Source organism: Squalius cephalus (genome assembly GCF_949319135.1).
Source record: "Squalius cephalus genome assembly, chromosome: 10".
Lineage (NCBI taxonomy): Eukaryota > Metazoa > Chordata > Actinopteri > Cypriniformes > Leuciscidae > Squalius > Squalius cephalus.
In genome coordinates, this window is record NC_137131.1 from 35,618,278 (window position 1) to 35,643,943 (window position 25,666).

At 39.8% G+C, this 25,666-nt stretch overlaps 1 protein-coding gene across 1 annotated transcript in view; it reads left to right on the top strand.

Moving 5' to 3' along the window:
* Window positions 1–223: 223 nt before the first annotated feature.
* Window positions 224–25,666, top strand: part of bmpr2a (bone morphogenetic protein receptor, type II a (serine/threonine kinase)) — a 33,719-nt gene continuing 8,276 nt past the window's right edge. Inside the window, exons 1-11 of the mRNA XM_079882892.1 lie at window positions 224–999; window positions 12,859–13,011; window positions 13,091–13,267; window positions 13,445–13,549; window positions 14,367–14,455; window positions 16,295–16,522; window positions 17,288–17,402; window positions 19,273–19,433; window positions 19,556–19,703; window positions 19,787–19,923; window positions 20,025–20,194. Of these exons, the coding sequence (XP_079739018.1) occupies window positions 924–999; window positions 12,859–13,011; window positions 13,091–13,267; window positions 13,445–13,549; window positions 14,367–14,455; window positions 16,295–16,522; window positions 17,288–17,402; window positions 19,273–19,433; window positions 19,556–19,703; window positions 19,787–19,923; window positions 20,025–20,194 (1,559 nt within the window). The 5' untranslated portion in view covers window positions 224–923. The remainder of the gene's footprint in view (window positions 1,000–12,858; window positions 13,012–13,090; window positions 13,268–13,444; window positions 13,550–14,366; window positions 14,456–16,294; window positions 16,523–17,287; window positions 17,403–19,272; window positions 19,434–19,555; window positions 19,704–19,786; window positions 19,924–20,024; window positions 20,195–25,666) is intronic.

The window sequence follows — 25,666 nt, forward strand, 5'->3', positions numbered from 1 at the left end:
TTATGTATTTTTTTATTATTGATTGTAAATTGGTTGTCTGGGTAATTTTAAACTGGACATTTTTTAAATGACTTAAATTACAGTTCTGCTTTAATGGCAGTGTGTATTTATTATCAGCCTTGATGTTTGTCATCAGTCTTCCTATGGTGTCATTCTATCAGTCTGCCGCATGAGGGCGCTTCACCTCTATTCTCTTATAAATCGGCCCCCACATCGAACAATCGGATCCCGGAGACAATCTGAAGACGAGGCGTTTCCAGTCGCTGTCTGGGTCTGCTGTGTCTTCCTGCCCGTCTACTGTTGCCGTTCCCCTTGTTTGGACTACGGACGAAAAACGCTAAACGGACAGTTTCTCGGCTCAATGGATCATGGAAACAGAGAAAATTCCTGAAACGAAGATCAAAAGATAACGAACGCGAGGAATATGACGACGAATGGACATTTTAATAGTCGGCAATCACGAAACGGATGTTTTCCTGTCCAGAAACTGTGTTACCATCGAGGAGACTTGCGGTCTCGGGATGTCCCATATAACTAAGCTAAACTCTGATTAGGCAAATGTATGGGTCGCGTGCTTTGGAACAAAGGGGAAAAAAAGTTTGATGTGATTTGTTAATTTTGTTTGTTACAACTGGACTCTTAGTAGTCAGATTTCACAGGCATCATTTGATCCTTCCCGCTGAAGGAAAAAAAAAAAGCAGTGAAGGTTTAACGCAAGACCTTTAAGTTTTTATCCTATTTTATGCTTCTTTAAAATGATGAACAACTTGCTTTTGATGCTGTGTTGAAAAAAAATGTGTGATGCTGGAATCTCCATAGCACAAATATTAATGCCTGACTGCACTCTGAAGCCTTGACAGCATACGAGTAACAGAGAATAAATCAGAATATATTGTATTTGAAGAGGAGGAGAGAGAAAAAACATGGCAGTTGAAGGCCGAATAACAATTCTTGACGTTGGACTGATCGCAATGGTGGTTCTTCTGGGTCCTGTGGCTGGTAAGTAATAGTAAACACATAGTAGCAATAGAAAATATCATAGAATTACAGTACAATTGCAGTTCCACACCCTAGTTTCCCAAATCCCTCCATATCCTCTCAAAGTGAAGGCGTAATTAATTGTACACTGTGTGTGCGTGCGTGCGTGCGTGCGTGTGTGTGTCTTGCCACTTTTGTGGTAAATTCACTGCCACCCACATCCATCAGGAACTCTTCATTTCCTGAGTGTGTTTGTTTGTGTGTTTGTGGATAAGTAACAAAGCGAGTCAGTAGAACCACACTTTTTGTACCATTGTGTGTATGGATGTGCATACCTACTGTATAAATGTGTGCCTCTGTATCTGTGTGTGTGTAGGTGTGCGTTTGTGTCCATTTAAATATTATTTTTATCTTTATGTATGTATGTGTGTGTGTGTGTTCTCTCTGGCACCCCTGAGCTGCAGTGGAGCTACTGAGCAGCATCACACAGATAAGATAAGAGCTGACCCTGCTCATGGTTCATGAGTGGAGAATAAAGGCTAAACACTGATTAGCTGTTAAGACAAGCATAAAACTTAATTTCTCCTCTTGCGGTTTGGTTATAAGGGCACATTATGGCTTGCAGATCGGCCACCTCCACAGCTAACCCTGCAGTCTGACCGTCGAAGATGGAACCAGAGCCAAATATCTGCTCATATATCAGAGTACAGAACGCCAAAAGCTTGCTTATGTCCACTTCAGATCTGAGCCAGCCTCAGATTTGTTGCTATTATGGTTCTATTAACGTAGAACTTGTGATTGTTTAAATCATTTTAAGTCGGAGTTGGATAATGTTTTTACAGTAAATACGTTTTAAAGTATTATCTTATTTACACAATGATAACTAGCCTAAATGACACCAAAATGAAACCATAAGCATTATGAAATAGAAACTAAAACTATTATCAAATGTTTTTGGCAGTTGAAACAAAGCTGAAATACAATAAAAGATAAATATTAGATCCATCCTTTTATTCTCCAAACCGCTTTATCCTCTACTACGGGTTCACAGGGATGCTGGAGTCTATCCCAGTGCCTCGGGCCACCCTGGACGGATGGCCAGAACATTTCAGGGCTATTAACATTAGATGAAAAACATAAGCTTATGCCTCAACCACTACAGCTAAAATACTACTAAAGCAAAAAAACTGAAAAAACATGAAATCAAAATAGTAAAAAAATAAAAGAAATTAAAAAGCACATAAAAATGTACTCAAATTAAACTAATATTAAAATGAAAACTTAACATATAGCTTAATAAATAATATAGTAGTATAAATAATACTAAAATAACACTGTTATGAATATTATAACCGTAATAATAATTTAACTGTTTTTATTATTTGACTAGTTGAATAAATTATGCTAACAACACATTCAAATATTATATTATATATGTTGGTCTGTCATGGGTGTTTTCACACCTAGTTTGTACTTCAAGCGGTAGTGGGCTTGTGTGTATGTGAACACCACAAATGACCTGAGACTCATCTTTACGGTTTCTCAACCAGAGGGCCGGGGCCCATAGGGGGCATCAAGTAAAATGATTTAAAATAAGACAAAACAAGCATAAAAAAATCTAAATCAGGATATTATTTTTGTAATACTTTATTTATTGCCATTTATAACAAATATACAGAAAAACCATGTATGCAACAAAAAAAAGAAGGAAAATTCTGATATTTCTTATATATATATATATAATTCAGAGCCTCAACAACTGTTCTTTTTCCTTGAAGAACTTGAAAACCCTGGAGATATAAGGAAGGAAGCCGAATTTCAAAAGTGTTGTTTCTAAACCTGGAAAAGTGTAATGTAATTTCATAAAATATTAATTCCATCTGTATTTATATAATGCATATAAAGTCACATGGCCTTTTGAATATTGTTGTGGACAGTGGGGGATCTTGGAGTCAGAAAAGTTGAGAACCACTGCTCTAAAATTACCCAAAGATGAACCATACAAGTGCTTCGCATAATTAGAATGCACAATATAGGACATATGGATTCATAGTCAAAATTCATGCAACCCCATTGAAACAAAGATGGTATTAAAACACCCTCTGATTTTCCACTTTGCATCAGTGCGTTCTAGTCCAGTTTCATTTTGAAACTTTCAAAAATTTCCACCAAACCTATGTGTGTGCTTGTCTGTGTGCGCAGTTTCCTCCCCTCCCCTATAATTCTTCTTTTGCGTGTGATAGTAATTTTGTGCGCTTCCTGAAATAGTCATTGCATTCCATAGTGTGGGATTGTCTGGGTTTTTGTGTAGTTTGGTATAAACGTAGAACCCCAGCAGGACAGTAAATGTCATGTTGCCATAGAGGAGGTCGTGTATTTGATTCTGTGAGTTGTGAAGCATTGAGACAATGTCCTTTCAGTTGTGTAGTTCTGATTTGTTCTGTACTCTCTGTAGTATGTTGATAAGGGTGGCTTATCTATGAAAATGCTTTGTTTACATACCAGGGTTTAAAAGAATATTTCACTCCAAAATGAACCATTTGTCATCATTTACTCATTCCCATCTCATTCCAATTTCATATTGTTTTCTTTTTCTGTGAAAGAGAGTGATTTCCAGTTTTGCACAGGAAAGTGGATGATCAGTCAAATCGACTGTATGTTAAGTTGACATAAAAGTGAGCCTGGTTCCCAGTTTATTTTTGTTCCTGGCCTTGAAAGTGGACTTAGATCTCAAAATAAAGTGATGAACATGGAACGCTTTGCTTTTTGAATGCAAAATATTGGCAAAAGGGGGTTTGATTCACTTTAAAGTTCATTTGGAGCATTCACATTAAAAAAAATTAATGCGATTTTCTTTCTTTCGTGAAACGGAAATCTTTGTTAGAATATCAAAGTTTTGTGTGAAAAGTTTTTAGAGTGATCTTAAATAGGGGGAATAAGTATGCACAGTTAAACGGATAGTTCACCCAAAAATGAAAATCATTAATGACTCACCCTCATGTCGTTCCAAAGCCGTAAGACTTTCGTTCATCTTCGGAACACAAATTAAGATCTTTCTGATGAAATCTAAGAAATTTCTGTCCCTCCATTGACAGCTACGCAACTACCACTTTAATGGTTTAAAAAGTTCATAAAGAGATCGTAAAACTAATCCATATGAATTGAGCGGTTTAGTCCAAAAGTTTTAGTTTTTGGACCAGATGTTTTTGTCCAAATAAAGAGACATGATCGATATGAACAGGCTTTTATTCACATATAAACATTCATTAACTCACACATCAGTTGTGGTAAACAGAAGCTCCAACATGTTCGCTTGAAATGCGAGAACCAATGAGGTTTATTCTCTCGTGTTACGCAGCACGTTTGAGCTTCTGCGAGAACCAATGAGGTTTGTTCTCTCGTGTTACGCAGCACAGTTTGAGCTTCTGCGAGAACCAATGAGGTTTGTTCTCTCGTGTTACACAGCACAGTTTGAGCTTCTGCGAGAACCAATGAGGTTTGTTCTCTCGTGTTACGCAGCACGTTTGAGCTTCTGCGAGAACCAATGAGGTTTGTTCTGTCGTGTTACGCAGCACGTTTGAGCTTCTGCGAGAACCAATGAGGTTTGTTCTCTCGTGTTACGCAGCACGTTTGAGCTTCAGCGAGAACCAATGAGGTTTATTCTCTTGTGTTACGCAGCACGTTTGAGCTTCAGCAAGAACCAATGAGGTTTGTTCTCTCGTGTTACACAGCACAGTTTGAGCTTCTGCGAGAACCAATGAGGTTTATTCTCTCCTGTTACGCAGCACGTTTGAGCTTCAGCGAGAACCAATGAGGTTTATTCTCTTGTGTTACGCAGCACGTTTGAGCTTCAGCAAGAACCAATGAGGTTTGTTCTCTCGTGTTACACAGCACGTATGAGCTTCTGCGAGAACCAATGAGGTTTGTTCTCTCGTGTTACACAGCACGTTTGAGCTTCTGCGAGAACCAATGAGGTTTGTTCTGTCGTGTTACGCAGCACGTTTGAGCTTCTGCGAGAACCAATGAGGTTTGTTCTCTCGTGTTACGCAGCACGTTTGAGCTTCTGCGAGAATCAATAAGGTTTGTTCTCTCGTGTTACGCAGCACGTTTAAGCTTCTGCGAGAACCAATGAGGTTTATTCAGGGTTCCCACGGGTCCTTGAAATCCTTGAAAGTTTGTGAATCTGAAAAAATGTTTTCAAGGCCCTGGAAAGTTTTTGAAAATAAACATACACAGAGACAGGTGCTTGAAAGTGCTTGAATTTATTTTGTGCAAGAAGTTTTCTGGAAATAATTCCATATTCACTCAGTCCCCTAGTGTGTTATTTCGCCAACACTTCATGGTCTTTGCATACTAGCTTGATTTACACTAGTTAAGCGCATTTACGCGTTACGTTACCAGGGTTTTTTCTGCATAGAGAATTATGAGGCGGCCGCCTCCGTCTCTCGACAATAAAAAATAACTAGGGAATCACCGAAAACGTGAGGATGATTCTGTTTTATTTCATTTAAAGTAAGTGGTGATTGATAGCTTATAGTTGATAATAATATAGGCCTACCTAATGTACTGACGGTAACAATGTTGCACTGTTGAGGCTCGCGCAGTTATTTATAACATATTATTGTTAAGAAACAATATATAGCCTACACGCGACCAGAGAGCTGTTTGCCTGAATGCCATCAAGATTGAAACCGAGACTGATTTCATAAGTTCAATAAACAAATAGTTAAAATTAGCCTAAGTCACTTACATTTTAGACGCAATGACTGTTTTTGTTCTGTTTCAGCAGTAAAAATAGTTCCAAACAAAGATCACCAGAACCATAACGCATGCAACACTTGTTGCAGCAGCATTACTGAATGATTCAGCTGTTTGAAAGAATCGGTTGAGTCAAAGATTCAATTACCCATTCATAAACTGCCTCATTCTGAATAAATCAGCCATTTGAACGAATCGTTTGAATGAATGACTCAATGACTCGCTCATTAAGATGGTCGCCTGCCGCCTCCTACTGGCGTTTTAGTTTCATAAAGTATCATTCTTTTCAACATTCCTTGTTTGTATATTCAAAAATAATCAATGTAAATTATTTAATTTGATTGGTGTCTTATTATTTTAATTGAATATATTGATCAAATTTAAGAATTTGAAATGAAAGATGGAGCATTCATTTAATAAAATTAGGGGAAAAAATGCCCTTTATAAAAGGTACAAAAAATTAGTGTATTCAAACAGTAATGTAATGAAAGATTAAAACAACAGTGAAATTAAACAAAGTTTGAAGGGAGTAAAGCCCCTGTTTAGGCTAGTAAGGAATTATGGAATTTTGCCAAAAGAAGAACTTTTATATTTAATAAATGTTCATTTTAAATTAGCCTACTTCAGTGTGATATGTTACCATACTATCATGCTTAACACTGAGAATTTGAATAATTGTAATGTGATGATCAGATGCAGATATCTAAATCAAAGAATATAGGTGGTTTGCGGGTGGATTATCTATTTTTAACAGTGGATTTGGGTGACTCAAAGTGCACCAGATTAATGAATTTATCTTTAAAATGTACAAAATTTTCTTACGGGGGGGCATGCCCCCGTACCCCCCTAGAGGTACCATGCTATACCCACAAAAACAATGTGGGAAACACAATAGGCTATATGATGATCTACAAAAAATAAAAATTTTATTATCTTATTATTAAAATACATTATTAGGATTTTACCACATCCGCCTCATTTTGAGCAAGGAAAAACCCTGAGTTATGTTAAGTGTTTCCCGCATGAGGTTCTTTGTGTTGTAAGTTGCCATGATGTTCACGTGTGCATGAAACTACGATGGTACCTCATCGTTTGTTGTTGGACACAACAAATGTGTCCCCACATTAAGTCCTTGAATTTGAGGGTATTGGACCTGGAAAGTCCTTGAAAGGTCCTTGAATTTGAAGTCAACCAAGGTGTGGGAACCCTGTTTATTCTCTCGTGTTACGCAGCACGTTTGAGCTTCTGCGAGAACCAATGAGGTTTATTCTCGTGTGTTACGCAGCACGTTTGAGCTTCTGCGAGAACCAATGAGGTTTATTCTCGTGTTACGCAGCACAGTTTGAGCTTCTGCGAGAACCAATGAGGTTTATTCTCTCGTGTTACGCAGCACATTTGAGCTTCTGTGAGAACCAATGAGGTTTATTCTCGTGTGTTACGCAGCACGTTTGAGCTTCTGCGAGAACCAATGAGGTTTGTTCTCTCGTGTTACGCAGCACGTTTGAGCTTCTGCGAGAACCAATGAGGTTTATTCTCTCGTGTTACGCAGCACATTTGAGCTTCTGCGAGAACCAATGAGGTTTATTCTCGTGTGTTACGCAGCACGTTTGAGCTTCTGCGAGAACCAATGAGGTTTATTCTCTCGTGTTACGCAGCACGTTTGAGCTTCTGCGAGAACCAATGAGGTTTATTCTCGTGTGTTACGCAGCACAGTTTGAGCTTCTGCGAGAACCAATGAGGTTTATTCTCGTGTGTTACGCAGCACAGTTTGAGCTTCTGTGAGAACCAATGAGGTTTATTCTCGTGTGTTACACAGCACGTTTGAGCTTCTGCGAGAACCAATGAGGTTTGTTCTCTCGTGTTACGCAGCACGTTTGAGCTTCTGCGAGAACCAATGAGGTTTATTCTCTCGTGTTACGCAGCACATTTGAGCTTCTGCGAGAACCAATGAGGTTTATTCTCTCGTGTTACGCAGCACGTTTGAGCTTCTGCGAGAACCAATGAGGTTTATTCTCGTGTGTTACGCAGCACAGTTTGAGCTTCTGCGAGAACCAATGAGGTTTATTCTCTCGTGTTACGCAGCACGTTTGAGCTTCTGCGAGAACCAATGAGGTTTATTCTCGTGTGTTACGCAGCACGTTTGAGCTTCTGCGAGAACCAATGAGGTTTGTTCTCTCGTGTTACGCAGCACGTTTGAGCTTCTGCGAGAACCAATGAGGTTTATTCTCTCGTGTTACGCAGCACATTTGAGCTTCTGCGAGAACCAATGAGGTTTATTCTCGTGTGTTACGCAGCACAGTTTGAGCTTCTGCGAGAACCAATGAGGTTTGTTCTCTCGTGTTACGCATCACGTTTGAGCTTCTGCGAGAACCAATGAGGTTTATTCTCGTGTGTTACGCAGCACGTTTGAGCTTCTGCGAGAACCAATGAGGTTTATTCTCTCGTGTTACGCAGCACGTTTGAGCTTCAGCAAGAGATTTGTTCTTGCACGTCAAGCAGGTTCAGTTGAGCTTCTGTTTATGTTAGCTAATCAATGTGTATATGTGAATAAAATACTACATTGTGGTCTGTCTGCTCTGCATACATTACAAGGTGTGTCTGCGTAATCACACAAATAATTTCTGATTAATATTGATTAACATCATGTGCTTGGTGGGGTTAGGGTTTGGTTTAGGGTTAGTTGCTTGTAATAATGCGTAATTTACTTTTACTATTTACTATAGTAATTATATATAACGTGACACTGTAAAATAAAGTGTTACCCTTTTGGAATTCAGCACAGGAGTTGTAAGGACTACTTTTATGGTGCCTCACACACTTGCACACAAATAGGCCTATTTCTTATTTTGTGAATATTTTAGTGTGCACAAATGGTTAAGTAGAGCAGCTGGGTGAAAGTATGGCTGGATGGACAGATTGGAGGAAAGGCAAGGGAGGGTTTTTGGCTAGAAGCGTTAGATGTGAATCAGTATGTAGGTCGTGAGCACATTGCTGTGTTTTGTAGTGCTGTTCAGAAGTGGAGAGTCATGAATTATCCACTTGACTGAGTTGGATTTTGTTTGCTGTCGAAGTGCTTCGTAAACTGGATTGCAGTGGTATCAGGTTGCCCAAGTTATAATTTAATATTATATTGGAGCTTTTTGATGAGGAGGCAGTAAAACGCTGGCATGGAGCTAGGCTTCGGGACAGAAGTGGTTCCCATATTCAATTTGATGTGACAATGAACAATTTGAAGCTGTAATTTATTTATTTTTCTCTCTTTCCATCTCTTACTTTTTTCTTAATGTTAAAGCAAGTTAGTTTTTTTTTCTACTCACCCTGTCAGAAACGGTCATCTTGGACACACACACACACACACACACACACACATTGGGTTTTCATGTTTTATGTAGACTTTCCATAGGCACCATGTGCATGTGTTCTGTATAAACTGCATATGTCCCCTAACCCTAAACATACTCATCACAGAAAACTCTGCATTTTTACATTTTCAAAAAACATAATTCTGTATGATAATGGGGACCAAAACATGTCTCCACAAGGTCAAATATAATTGGTATAACTATAATTGGTATAACCAGGACCACACACACACACACACACACACACACACACACACACACACTTACACACTTCAGAGAGGGATGAATATACCACATTATTATCCTGATATGTCATCCTGTGTCAGAGTCTCCCATTGGCTGACTGCTCATTAGGTTGATGTGTCAGCCAGTGTCAGAAACCACCATTGGCTGATTCTGTGCTGGAAATTGAATTTAGCTTTCAGCCTCAGAGTAATGTGGCTGAATGGCTATATATGATATATGTCTGTATTTTCTACTTATTTCATCCTGCCTAGTGTTGTCCCACAAACAATGTTCATATTGAAGGATATGAAAACAAATATAGTGAATGTAACCATATTATATATTATGTGTTAAAAAGGGGGGTTACACTTTATTTTACAGTGCCTTTGTTACATATGTTTCATTTACTTACCATAATAATAACAGTAAATTATGCATAATTACATGCAGCTAACCCTCAACCAAATCCTAATCCTACCCTAACCCTATAATAAGTACATGTATTTACTTAATATTACTCAGTACTTAAATATATAATTGCACTGTAACAATGACACCTTAAAATAAAGTGTAACCAAAAAGGGTTACAAACCACATTACATTCTAACATTGTAACAACACCATTACAATCTAAATACAAAAATAATGCTTTTTAAAGCAGAAGTTAAAATCACTACATTTGAAATGAAACTAAATATAAAGAAAAGCACAGACTAATTAAATGTTAACTGGTAAGAGGAACACACATGCACTCATCTGAGCTTATATTAGCCTACATTTGATTACCCCATTAATAGTCACTTTACAGTTACTGCTATTATAAAAATACACTTGCTTGTAGGTTTAAATTTCTACATATGGCACATTTAATGTTCAGCAACAAATATTTGAGCAAAATCTATGTTTTACTCAGAATAATTGCGCTCCTATTCTATTGCACTGCGTCTGTTTGGCATGCCGTGGCGCTCGTTCATTCGTCCACTTTTCGCTGCAAAATGTAATTATTGCATGAGTAGATTTTAAAATGCAATTTATTCTTATGATGGCAAAGCTGATTTCCATAACTCCAGTGTCACATGATCCTTCAGAAATCATTCTAATATGCTGATTCGCAGCTCAAGAAACATTTCTTCATATTATCAATGTTTGGAAACAGTTATGCTGCTTCATATTTTTGTGGAAACCATTTGGGGAAAGATTTAATAAAAATAAGTAAATAAATAAAATAATGAACTTTTATTCAGCAAGGACAAGCCTATACAATTTTTTTTCTCTCAAATCAATGCTTTTTATTATTATTATAATTATTATTCTAAGAATCCAGAAAAGAAATGAGTCTTAGATCTGCCCTGTGATGGACAGGTTTCGCTCAACGGTGCTCAAATTCAAATGAAACGTTTAAAAATATATATAAAATCAGTCAAAAACCTTTAAAGATTTTCCTGCATTGTTGTATTTTATGTATTACCATTGATTTTGAAAAATAGAGATCTCAATTACCTAATGATATAAGTTGATATGATATAAACGAATAAGTTGTATTTCTCTCCACATAATTTTGATATGTTTTTCACAGTTCATGATTTCAATGCATTTCAATTGGCAAAAATTAAAACAGTAATATTAAAAATGTAAATATTAAAAACATAAAAAAAGTTAAAACAACAATAGATAACTTATTTTTTAGGGACACACCTTTGTCTTTCAAAACAGTATAATTACATGTTATGTCATCTGCCCGTGTGTGTGTGTGTGTGTGTAGTGTGTGGACATATATTAATACAATGTGAAAAATATATCTTTGTAAATGCCTGACTTAAATAAATTGAGACTTGGATATATTGAGAGTGGTTTCAAACGATTCTCCTACGATTCTGAACAGAAAACTATATAACGTGTAATTTACTTGAGGTTCTGACAAAATGTTAATTGCTGCAGTCTATTTAATATGTTTAATTAATCTAAATGAATTATTTAAAAAAAATCGGTTTGAATGAACGATTCAATGACTCATAAATACTTCACTTGTTTCATTATTGGATGAATCAGCATTTCTGAAATGCAGATCTGAATGTTCTGGTGTGATTTTGTCAGAAGTTTAGTAGACACGGGAACCGTTGCCATTTAGGAATGAGATCGCGTGGGTGTTTGAATAGAGAACGCAATTTTTTAACGATTGATCGTGATTCGTGTAGCTTTAGCCGAGTATGTACATGCATCCCGTGTTTGTCTTTGCATGCACTCTCAGGGTTAGCGTGCGTGTTTGATAGAATAAAGCCCTCTGGGTAACTGCTCAGTTGTGTTGCTATCAGAGAACGTTCACATCCTCCTCCACAAGCAGACCATGAGCAGAGGAGAGAGTGGGAGGAGAGAGAGGCATGCCTCTGTGGACATCATAGCTAAGGATGACCTTGGACTTTATCTCCCAAAGATGAGCTCCTTTCCTAGATGAGCGTTATCTGCATTCCTCACTGATAGCTTCTTCAATCTGCAACCCTTAAGAAAAAAACAATTATTATGCATTCTGAAAAACATCACCTGCACAACCTAGTGTCTGTAAGATGCTTTGGGAAGTTTCGTTCTCACAAAGCCCGTCTGGCTGAGATCTTGCATTCTCAAAACAACTGATGGTTGACATAGAAGAACACCAGTCACGTGCCTACCCTGTTTTTTCTTCTCTGCCATTGGCTAGATAGTACAGAACACTTGTTAACATGACATTCTGTCCCCTTCAGACCCAGGCTGACAGAATCATCATGTAAGAAGGCAGGTCTTCATATACTGTATGTAGAAATGAAAAAGTAAAAAAAAACATGATGGAGGCAGACAGGAACCGTATTGGTTTTTATGAAAAAGGAAACCATTTTATTTGTCATATAGATTCTTGAGATTCTATTATGCAGTAGGAAACATGTTTTTTTACATGTCAAATAATACATTTTATTTAGAATGAGATTTTTGTTATTGTTTTATTTATGCACAATAAACAAAAATATCATTATCCAGTAATAAAACATATGTATCATGAATGTTTTTATATTATTGTTACCTATTAGCCTATATTGTGCCATTTTTCAGTAGAATATTAAAGATCAGATAACAAAATATCGGTCAATATCTCTGCTTTAGTACTTTAATAAATGCTTCAAAAGAGATTTTTTACTATGTTTAATAATTTTCAGTGTGAGGGACTGCAGGTTCAATATATATATATACTATATACAGTATACTATATACAGTATATATCATAAAATGAATGATGACTAATCAAGTTGCTAGGAGTGGTTGCTTGGGGTGTTGTGTAGTGATACATAGAATCGTTGGGTGAAGCGGTCATAAGCGTGTTATATCGTGAATAAAACACAGCTATTGACCAATCAGAATCAAGGACTGGAACTAACTGTTTTATAAACAATTATATATATATATATTGTGTCATTATTTGAATATACTAGCATTGTATCTAACATTGTATTTTCTAATGCCTTTATGTAATAACGCTCTCTCTGTGTCTGTGTGTTAACTGTTCTTTTAGCTGCACAGAGCGAGCAGAGGGAGTGCGCGTATGCAGAACAGCCACAGGCTCAGGCCGAGCGGATTGAGAACGCCACCGTTCGCTGTAATCACGGAGGCCACTGCTTTGGACTCTGGTGGAAAAAAAATAATGAAATCCAACTAGTGAAGCAAGGTATATAAATACATTCTACACACACACACACAAAGAACTTTACAGTCAGTTTCACCTTTATTTCCTCCATTTACTACAGGTTGCTGGACAAATGTCGGTGACCACCAGGAGTGCCATGACCGCTGTGTGGTGACCAACCCTCCGTCAATAGTCCAGAATGGAACGTCTCGATTCTGCTGCTGCAGCAAAGACATGTGCAACCTAAACTTCACAGAGGACTTCCCACCTCCTTCCCCGACCACCCCACAGCCTCTACGTGAGTGTGTGTGGCTCATATAGTGTTCAGAATATGGAAACAAATGAGTACGAGCAAGAGATGTACAGTGGATACAAATGAAAGAACATTTTATTAATTAAAAAAGTATTGCCATTTTGTTAGTATCTTATTCACTTTCTGTCTATTGAATAACATATTCTCTTTGAATCCTTCAAGACTCGCACCGACTCTACAGAGATCAACCCATCATTTTCGCTTTAACCGTGTCCATGGTTGCCGTCCTCATCATTTTTCTTTTTTTGGGTTACTGGATGACAAGAGGTGTGTTACCGTAGTGATGTTATGATGCATTAAATGTATGATTCAATCCTGACAATTAAATTACCATTAAATATGTGCGTGTGGGTTTATATGCCTGTGTGTAGGGCTGGGCGATATATCGATATAAAAAATATATCAATATATTTTTAAATGCGATATATGGATATAGTTCAAATTTGCGCTGTGATCCTTGCTCCATAAGCAGCTGCTGACCCGGAGCTCTCTGCACTGCTCCCTGCGCCCCCAAACTAGTTTGCTTTAGCATAAGCCTAATGTTTATTTATTAGTACTAGTCTTTACTATTAGTCATGTTCTTACAATTTATGTATATGTTAAGTAAAGGGGGACAGTACTTGTGTGTGTGTTCAATTTTGTGTAAACCTGTTATAATTTGCCTATATATATATATATATATATATATATATATATATATATATGTATATTGGCAAATTATAACACGTTTACACAAAATTTGTTTATATATAATCAATGTAAATTTTGATAATCAGAATTAATAGATTGCAATTACAATTCCAAGGGAATAATCGGCAATTGAGATTTTTGTCATAATCGTGCAGCCCTAAGGTGAAGAAACCTGTTTATTATTTATTCATTTGATTTTGCAACTGTTCACTGAAATAGCCGGTTTCAATAAAACTAATTGTGACGTCATATTTGGCTTTGACTTTGACTGAACATTTGCTCTCACTTTGCGGAAAAAATATCGGGATATATATCGTATATCGATATTCAGCCTAAATATACCGGGATATGACTTTTGGTCCGTATCGCCCAGCCCTACCTCTGTGTATTCCAGGATGTGGTAAACTCATGCATACCTTGGATAATCTGGAGACAGCGCCTTCCCCTCCTTCTCTGGATTTGGACAACCTTGTTCTGCTGGAGGTAGAAGACACCAATCACAGCTTGATTCTTTTTGTCGTCCCCCTGTTTAAGCAAACAAAATAGTGTATAAACCTCTAGGGAAAATTGTATTTATTTAAATGAATTTTTTTATTTATTTTTATGGAAAATTGTTAAACCAACATAAATTATATAAAAATAAATGGTGAAATCGTTTGAAGAGAAATCATGTAAATATAATGGGCCATTTGGATTTGACTTCAGGGATCAGTATTATTTGTAGGAATTGGTGTTTTTGTACTGTAGTACTCTAATATTTATTAAATATAAAAATTATATTTGCTAAAAAAAATCAAAATGACCTTTTACCCAGGAGACCTATAGTCCTGTTGTATTCTGCAAATTAATAGAAAAAATGTGGCAACAGTAAATAACAATCCAAATATGAAATTTAGGCAAAACTTTGTCAAATAATTTATATTGATCAAAAGTGACAGTAAAGACATTTATAATGTCACAAAAGATTTCTATTTCAAATAAATGCTGTTCTTTCTATTTATCAAATAATAACAGTCAAATAACAAAGGCAGTCAAATTTTTAAGAAGTTAGTTACTCAAAATATATAACAAACAAATATCAAATAACCTTTTTTTTTTCACAAAATCTGCAATCTTCTGTCGCTTTTTGGATTTAGTATAAGACCCAAAAGCATCTGGGTCATGTTTGCATTTTCTTCTGTTACTGGCCATAATTCTAATATTAAAATCAGGATTAGGCATAAAATAAATATCATCTGAGAATAGTTCTAACCCTACTCAGTGGAAGATAGGAATCATGTCTTTGTGGCAGTTTTGTTGTTGTTGTTGGTGATTAAGGGATGGTACAAGACTTCTTCACCTCAAGAATGGCTATCGAAAGCAAAAATATACACTACGTTCAAAAGTTTGGGGTCAGTAAGAATTTTAATTTTATTTTGGGGGAAAGAAATAAAATAAATCAATACTTTTATTCATCAAGGATGAGTTAAACTGATCAAAAGTTACAGTAAAGACATTTATAATGTTAGAAAATATTCTATTTTAAATAGGGCTGTCAAACGATTAATCGCGATTAATCGCATCCAAAATAAAAGTTTGTTTTTACATAATTCATGTGTGTGTACAGTGTATAATTATTTTCTATATATAAATACACACACATGCATGTATATATTTAAGAAATATTTGCATGTATATACTGTGTATATATATTTATATTATATATAATTTATATTATATATAAATATTTTATATATAAATAACACATTTTCTTAAATATATATATGCATGTGTGTGTATTTATATATAGAAAATAATTATACACTGTACACACACATGAATTATGTAAAAACAAACTTTTATTTTGGATACGATTAATCGCGATTAATCGTTTGACAGCCCTAATTTTAAATAAATGCTGTTCTTTTGAACTTTCTATTCATCATAGAATTTAAAAAAAAATTTGTACACAACTGTTTTCAACATTGATAATAATAATGAATGTTTTTTGAGCATCAAATCATCATATTAGAGTGATTTCTGAAGGATCATGTGACACTGAAGACACTGAAAATTCAGCTTTGATCACAGGAATAAATTACAGTTTAAAATATATTAAAATAGAAAACAGTCATTTTAAATTGTCATAATATTTCACAATATTACTGTTATTTTATTGTTTTTTATCAAATAAATGCAGCCTTGGTGAGCAGAAGATACTTCTTTTAAAAACATTAAAAAATCTTACTGACCCCAAACTTTTGAACGGTAGTGTATATAAATAATGATCTTTTTACCCATACTTTTCTCACTTTTTTTTTTATCTCTTCCTGCTCTTCACAGCTGATTGGCCGGGGCCGGTACGGAACCGTGTATCACGGTTCGATAGACGGCCGATCTGTGGCTGTGAAAGTTTTCATCTCCTCTAACCGCCAGCAGTTTACTAACGAGCGTTTGATTTACCGCAATCTCCTGGATCACGAGAACATTGCACACTTCTTAGAGAGCGAGGAACGTGTCGGCACAGAAGGCAGGACAGAGTTTCTCCTCTTGCTGGAGTTTTACCCTCATGTGAGTATCGCAAGGACGCTGAGGAACCCAAACCAAGTACCAAAAGCAAAAACTCCAGTCTAATTCCAGATTTATTATTCTTTTCCTGTCAACCATTTAGCCTGTTCTTATTTTTTCTCTCACATTCCTTCTTCTCTACATCACAGCTCCAAAAGTGCAAGCATTCGCATTTATGTTGTGGTTATATTTAGAGAGCTGAGGGATCTGATGTCATGTTTGATCTTGTGGTAACAGCATCCCACGAGTGTGATATGATATCATCGGATATCACTAAAACTTTCTCACTCTCTTCCTCATGTTTTTCTCTGCATCCTTTTTCTCTCTCTCTCGCTCTTTTTAGCAATTATGGAGCAAAAAAAGTTCACAATTCAGCAGAATATCCTCATTTAACCTCTCTCGTTGCTTACTCACACCCACAAAACACTTACTCGATAATATGGAGGAAGAGAGAGATTATTGACTGAACTGCGAAGTATTCAATTATTCATAACCGTGGGCTTTCAGCCTCAAGCCTCAAGCCAGGTTGCCATAGCGACAAGAGGCATCCCTGAGGTAGTCCTGCGGTACGGCAGGAGTGGATTAATTGTGCTACTCCTGTAACTTTGAGATACACCGGCTCTGTTCATCCTTGCTCTGCGCTTTAATCTCATCCTCCCTCGCTTCTCCCTCCTCTTCCCCACCCCCCCCTGTGTTTTCCCTGTGTGTTCCTCCCTGTACATTGTAGATGATTTCCTCTGAATAGAGTACTCCCTCTGTCTTTCCCAGGGCTCTCTGTTCACGTATCTGAGCGGGCGGACTGTGGACTGGCTGGGCTGCTGTCGTTTGGCTCTGTCGGTCACCAGAGGGCTGGCGTACCTGCACACAGAGATACAGAAAGGGGGTGAGACACAGGATAACAAATGAAACATTTTTTCATCATTCACTCATTCTCAAGTCGTTTTTCCAACCCGTATGATTTTCTTTCCACTGTGGAATACAAAAGCAAAATGTTGATGATATACACCACTGTTCAAAAGTTTGGTGTCAGTAAGATTTTTTTTAAACTTCAGCAAGGCACATTAAATTGATCAAAAGTGACAGTAAAGACTTAAAGACAGTAAATATTACAAAATACAATACAATGGGAATAAAAATATATTCATCTTAAACACTGTATTTTAATATGCTTAAGTGTTTAGAGAAAGCATGTTAAACTCAATTCTTCATTTAGACCTAAAGGTTCTCGAGTGTTAAGTGTATGTATCCAAAACGCTTCCCTGCATAGGAGTTTATTAATAATATCACCACCTCTAGGTGGGGTTATGATTTTCTCAATTCCCCAAAACTTCAAAGATGCAGGGGAACCATGATTGGCCTGCTTATAGTGCCTCGCCATGGCATATGTTAAGTTCTGGGTACGAATTGCTGTTTTGTGTTCAGCTATCCTTAGTTTAAGTTGACGTTTTGTTTGACCTATGTACACCAGTCCACAGGGACACAGCTTTTTTCAACATTGATAATAATAGGAAATGTTTCTTAAGCACCAAGTCAGCATATTAGAATGATTTCCGAAGGATCATGTGACACTGAAGACTGGAGTAATGATGCTGAAAATTCAGCTTTGCCATCACAGGAATAAATTACATTTTAAAATATATTTCACAGCTGACAAAGGCAGACAGCTGAACTTAATAAAACATTTTTTAGAGGGCAGACCCTTTTGGCATTCTTTAACTACTGATACATACTCTATATAGGTCTTAGCACTTAATGAATTGGGGGAGCAAGGGGAGTGCTTTGATTTTAAAATATCTTAAAATAGAAAACAGATATTTTAAAATTGTAATAATATCTCACAATATTAAACATTTTACTGTATTAAATAAATGCAGCCTGTGTGAGCATAAGAGACCTTTTTCAAAAACTTTAAAAAAATCATACTGGCCCTACAGTTTTGAGCAGTAATGTTTGTGAACGGGGGACTCAGGCTGTCAAAATGGCAAAAAGGTATTAGCTACTGAAAATACACTTTCGATTTTAATTTTGAGTGTTAAATGGAGTCACAGTATGGATGTGATAGTGGGTGTGCGCACTTTATTTATAGACTCAGTATGAGAAAGCAGGAAGGCAGGGATGGGGCGTAATTCTCAATGCTTTTTTTAGTTTTCTTTGTCTTGGTTTCAGTGTGAAAGGCTCTAAAAGTATTCAGATTTTATTTAGTGTCAAAAAAATGGCATGTTAATGAAAGGCGACAGAAAGGGAGACTAAAGAAAGAGAGAAAGTGAAGCTATGTCTTCATCTTCATCCCAGTGGACCCAGTCATTCTAATATATACTGACACATCCTTTTCAACACACAAAAACGAACCACCCTTCCTCATACAAATGCACACTCATTTGTCCTTTCATATACAGCATTATTATATAACAAAGTAGCTCGGCTCTAAAATCTGTTTGGATGGGCCATGGTCAAACCAATAAGTGTGCAAACCAATTTTCTTTTCACACAATAGTGACTACTACCAGTGACAGTGTAAAGGTTAATGACATATATTAATTGGTTGTCTTAAGCACTAACTAGACAACTTGCAATAGTAAAATTCCTGTTACATACCGTTATTTCTGGAGACACAAGTGGGTTCTAGTGCTCTCTAGTGGCAATTCTGATATTGTGATTCACTCTCATGCAATTTTCTCTCCTTCTCTCCTTTCTCGTCCCATTCCATCCCCTTCCGTCACTCTCTCCCCTCCCTCTCTTTTTCCCATTGTTAGACTTGTATAAACCGGCCGTGTCTCACCGGGATCTGAACAGTAGGAATGTACTGGTGAAGACAGATGGCTCATGTGTTATCAGTGATTTTGGACTTTCCATGGTTCTGATGGGAAAGAGACCACCTGGACATGGAGAAGAGGACAACAGTGCCATCAGTGAGGTTAGCAAAAAGCAATTCAAACTGGTCCAGTCTAATCCAACCCAGCATGGTCTAAACCTGACCAGTGATTTGGACAATAATACCTCAGAATAATCATATTATAACCCTTTCTGACTGAATAGGTTGGTACAGTGCGGTACATGGCCCCAGAAGTGCTAGAAGGGGCAGTGAATCTGAGAGATTGTGAATCGGCACTGAAACAAGTGGATGTTTATGCGCTGGGTCTGCTTTACTGGGAGACCTTTATGTGTTGTGCTGACCTCTTCCCAGGTACCACTCGCATGTACACGTGTGCAGATCTCTCCATGTCACAGCTGCTGTTTGTAATCAATAAAAATCTTCTCTACCACCAGGTGAGACAGTGCCAGCATTTCAGATGGCTTTTCAGGCAGAGGTGGGCAATCACCCTACCATAGAGGACATGCAGGCACTCGTGTCGAGAGAAAAAGAAAGACCCAAATTCCCAGAGGCCTGGAAAGAGAACAGTCTGGTGAGAAATTTGGGTGTGAACACACATGCACAGCTTATTAAAAAATAGGAAACTAAAATAGATTTGTTGATGCTGATGTATGTGTGTGTGTTTATTTGCAGACGGTGCACTCTCTGAAAGAGACAATGGAAGACTGCTGGGATCAGGATGCTGAAGCTCGACTTACAGCTCAGTGTGCAGAGGAGAGACTCACTGAACTTCTCCTTATCTGGGATCGAGAAAAATCAGTTAGTCCTCCTCTCAACCCCAGCACTGCACTGTATAACCACAGGTAATCAATAACCAATAATTACAGTAAAACCACAGGTAATGGCTGAGTAACGTCTAGGTTACGTATGTAACCCCCGTTCCCTGAAGGAGGTAACTTCGGTAACTGATGAATTTGGATCTCGCCAGGGAGCCCAATCATCTTCGAGTGAAACTAAACGAGCCAATGGACATTGGCGTGTGAGATTTGCATCGCTCGCTCCGCCCTGCAGCATTCGATGAACAGGTTCCACTTCAAACGTAGGCGTGCCTTGTAGAGGGCGCCCTCGCTGAAGTGATGGTGTCTACCACCGCCTGGGGTAGATCACCTAAAACCTCTTCGTCCTGTCACGACCACACGTGGAGGTTCCAGAGGGCTGGACACGGGTGCCAGAGGGTGCCCCGTCTCTGAGAAAGCAGGTCCTTCCTCAGAGGGATGCGCCAGGGAGGGGCTGTCGCGAAAAGCATGAGTTCTGGGATCCAGGTCCAGTTGGGCTAGTAGGGTGCAACTAGCAAGACCTGCTCCTTGTCCTCCGTGACTTTTCACCCGTGTTAACTCTTTTAGGAAGTGCTCTTTAAGTGCTAAAGTGCAGGGATTTAGTGCAGCCTGCAGTGTGCAGCAACAATGCTCTTTTGCTGTATGAACAGCAGTATCTCATTGAAGATCGCAATCACCGCTGTAGCGCCGTCACACCAAAACTGGAGCTTCACCCGTAGCACAGTCAAACAGAGATTGCAGCTTCTTTGCAGGAACACACTGGCTCAGCTCCAAAGTGAAATGCTAAAGTGTGATCGCACAATGTCCATTGGCTCATTTAGTTTACACTCGAAGATGATTGGGCTCCCTGGCGAGATCCCAATTCGTCAGTTACCGTTCTGATGTAACGTTGAATGTGACTGACTGAAAGGGAACCTATAATCACTGTCACTCACTGTACAACCATAGGTAAAAAAAAAAAAAAACGTAATCACTGACTATTCACTGTACAACCACAGATAATCAATAACCGGTAATCACTGACGACTCACGCCCACACATACTCCGTGTGCGTATGCGGTGCGTCTTGCAGTGCGTATGCATTCAGGAGAAGCATGCGCTATAGTGCTTTCACAAATGCTACGTTTTCAGTGCGTAACTGACCCGCAGCTGTACCACAAACACATACTCACTATTTTAATTTCAAATCCGGAAGTTATCAGCAATTTTTATTAAAAAAAGTTTTGTCAGCATTGTGATTCTCTTTGTACACATACACACTCTTTAATAGACGTATTCACGTTTAAACACAATTTAAACAACGTATTATTCAATACTACTTCTATATAGATTTATATATTAAGTTGCTCAAGCAAGTGGTCAAATATTTAACCATGTTGCCTACTTATATTAAAATCGCAAACATTTTAAAGTAAAACTTAAAATTGACAAAAACAGCCGACTCTCATGCCTTTTCTTTTGCATTTAAAATTTAATACAATAAATCTTGCATTTCACAAAGAACTTGTTTTTCCACCTCCATGAATGAGACGAGTGTTGTTCATTATGTCGCCTTGTTGAGGTAAATTGTAGTTCCCTTTCGAGGGAACTCGAACTGCGTCGGTGACGACACTAGGGGAACGCCCTTCAGCGTAGCACGTCTGAATTCATGAATGAAAACTAATCCAATCCTATTGGCGTTGCGTGATGACGTAGCGTGTGACGGCATAAGCGGATGTATACAAAAGCACGCCGGCACACAGAAATGTCAGCTTTTTGCTATTCAGCAAGCGCTCTGTGTGTGTGAAACAATTCTGTCCTATTTGGTGTTGTATGTCCTGTTAACTCTGCATTTCAATACAGAATCTAGTAACTCGGATCTCGCGTTTGCCGAGGCAGCGCGTTGATTACGAGTGTACTTTGCAATAAGATTCTGTGGCTGGGATCTCGCGTTTGTCGAGGCAACGCGTAGATTTAAGGTCTGCTTTGCAATACAGAATCTAGTAGCTCGGATCTCGCGTTTGCCGAGGCAGCGCGTTGATTACGAGTGTACTTTGCAATAAGATTCTGTGGCTGGGATCTCGCGTTTGTCGAGGCAACGCGTAGATTTAAGGTCTGCTTTGCAATACAGAATCTAGTAGCTCGGATCTCGCGTTTGCCGAGGCAGCGCGTTGATTACGAGTGTACTTTGCAATAAGATTCTGTGGCTGGGATCTCGCGTTTGTCGAGGCAGCGCGCAGATTTAAGGTCTGCTTTGCAATACAGAATCTAGTAGCTCGGATCTCGCGTTTGCTGAGGCAGCGCGTTGATTACAAGTCTACTTTGCAGTTTGCGATACGATTCTATGACTGACATCTCGCGTTTGCCGAGGCAGCGCGTAGATTGAATGTCTGCATTGCAATACAGAATCTAGTAGCTCATCTCGCGTTTGCCGAGGCGCGCGTTGATTACGAGTCTATTTGCAGTTTGCAATAAAGATTCTGTGTGGGTGCTATAGGCATGCAGTTAGTCCCTGAAGGGTGCTGGCTGTGTTCATTGAGAAATAACTCGCCGCACACAGTGCGTTTCGGGTGTCTCAGCCGCGCCTGTTGACTTTCTTCTCGAGAGATGAAAGCCAAATTTATTGTGAACGACTCGAATCTCGCGTTTGTTGAGACAGCGCGTTAAGGGTCTGCAATAAAAGGGACACACGCGATCTGAAAAATAATACTGTTTGGGTGCGAGGCATTCACAGTCAGCTCCTGAGGGTGCTGGCAGGCTGTTCATGAAATAACTCGCCGCACACAGTCGTGCGTTTCGGGTGTTTCAGCCTCGCGCCTGTTGACTTTCTTCTCGAGGGATGAAAGCCAATTTGTAACGGCTCGCGTTTGCCGAGGCAGCGTGTAGTAGATCGTATAAATAAGTATTTAAACAGTATTCTGGTGCACTATCCAGTGTTTATGGCTGCATTTAATTCTGAGGAATTAAAATAATTAAAATATTATCTGACTTTAGAACTTGGTTAGATATTTTAATTCAGCCTAATATCTGAAGGAGAGTGTCGCTTCTAGAAGTCCCCCTCAAAAAAAAAAAAAAAAAAAAGCAAAAGCTGAGCTTGGGACTCTAGGCGGCGCTCTCGCCCAAGCCTCCTGAGAAGACGGATCTGAGGACTGTCCTTCAGGCCAGGAAGGTGTCGGGAGAGAGGTCCTAACTTATGTGAGACCTTGGAGGGCTGCCCCCCCCAAAAAGAGAGCGATCGAGATCCTCCCTCTCACCGGGCCCTCAGGAAACTGGTGTCAGCATCCCGCCGCTAATTGCGCTTCGGGACACATCAGTTTCCAGCGAACGCACGCTGCTCTGTCTGCCCCAAGAGCTTGCGGCCAGGCAGCGCTGGCGTCCGCACACCGAGAGTCGTTTTCGATTATTCCCTGTCGGTCCTCCGCTTCAGGGTATCGTCAAGGGCTCTCACAAGACACTTGACACCAACCCTTAGGGGCTGGTTCCCTTGCTGAATTTTGTCGAGGCATGGCAACGTCTCCCCAATATTTCTCCATGGGTCCTGCGCACTGTAGAAATAGGGTACAGGCTGCAGGTCCAGGCTGCCCACCAAAAAAGAGGTAAGTATCAACGGGGTGGTTTGGACTGCAGTAGACCCAGAGCAGGGTCTGGTGTTAGAACAGGAAGTTTACTCGCTGCTGGCAAAAGGGGCCATAGAGCATGTTCCCCCACCAGTCAGGGAGTCCGGATTCTACAGCCGGTACTTCATAGTTCCGAAGAAGGATGGAGGGTTGCGTCCACTTTTAGATCTGAGGCACTTGAATCGGTCTCTGAGGAGGTTCAGGTTCAAGATGCTCACTATTCCCATCATCGTGAGTCAAATTCAATCCGAGGATTGGTTTGTCACGATAGATCTAAAGGACGCCTACTTCCACATCTCCATCCTTCCATCTCACAGGAAGTTCCTGAGGTTTGCTTTCGGGGGCGAAGCTTACCAATACCGGGTTCTTCCGTTCGGCCTAGCACTTTCCCCTCGCACATTTACCAAGTGTATGGATGCAGCTCTAGCACCCCTGAGGCTCGAGGGCATCAGGGTGCTCAATTATATCGACGACTGGTTAATAATGGCCCAGTCGCGAGAGCTGGTGATTCGGCATCGAGATGTCGTCCTCGCCCGCATCCAGAGCCTGGGGTTAAGACTCAACACGAAGAAGAGCGTGTTGACACCAGCCCAGAGAACCACGTTCCTGGGAGTGGTGTGGGACTCAGTCAAGATGCGGGCTCAGTTGTCTCCTGCTCGGATCGAGTATATCCTGACCACAGTGTCCAGGTTAAAGCTAGGCCAGGCCGTCACTGTCAAACACTTTCAGAGAGTGTTGGGTCTCATGGCAGCAGCGTCCAGCATGATACCTTCTGGCCTGCTACACATGAGAGCTTTACAGTGGTGGTTAAGAACCAAGGGGTTTTCCCGAGGGGAAACCCATTCCGCTTGATAAGGGTTACGCGCAGATGCCTTCGTTCCCTGTCAATTTGGAAGAAGCTTTGGTTCTTGTCCCAGGGTCCCAATTTGGGAGCGTTATGTCGCCGAGTATCTATTTCGACGCCTCCCTCACGGGCTGGGGCGCGGTCATGGACTGCCGTTTTACGAGAGGCCTCTGGCAGGACCATCATTCCTCTTGGCACATAGATTGCCTAGAAATGTTGGCGGTGTTCCGGGCTCTGAGGAGCTTCCTGCCAGACCTCCATGGTCGCCATGTCCTTGTGAGAACCGACAACATGTCGGTGGTGTCTTATTTGAACCGCCAGGGGGGTCTGAGGTCGCGCCCTCTGTCCAGACTGGCGCATCAGATCCTCCTGTGGTCCCAGCGGAGACTATCGTCTCTCAGGGCGATGTATGTCCCGGGGGACCAGAATCAGGGAGCAGATGTCCTGTCGAGGCAGGGGCTGAGGCCCGGGGAGTGGCGACTCCACCCAGAGGTGGTGGAAGCCATGTGCGTGAGATTTGGCCCAGTGGAAGTGGATCTTTCGCGTCTCAAGAGACGTCCCACTGTCCACTGTGGTTCTCTCTCAGGCATCCAGCTTCGCTGGGGCTGGACGCCATGATGCAGACGTGGCCGAGGCTGCGTCTGTACGCATTTCCCCCGATCGCTCTGCTCCCAGCAGTTCTGGAAAGGGTCCGTCGAGACGGAGTCAGTCTACTTTTAGTAGCCCCGTTTTGGCCGGCCCGAGTATGGTTTTCGGACATCATTTCACTCCTGGCAGGCCCGCCATGGCAGATCCCTCTGAGGAGGGACTTGCTGTCCCAGGCGGAGGGCTCAGTTCTCCTCCCTCGACCCGAGCTGTGGAAACTGTGGGTCTGGCCCCTGAGGGGGCACAGTACCTAGAAGCCGGCCTGTCAGCTGGAGTGGTCGAAACCATATTAACTTCCAGAGCTCCCTCCACGAGGAAGTTATACGGCCTTAAGCGGAATGTATTTTCCGTTTGGTGCAGAGAGCGTGACTTGGACCCAGTTAACTGCCCAGTGGCTTCAGTACTGGAGTTTCT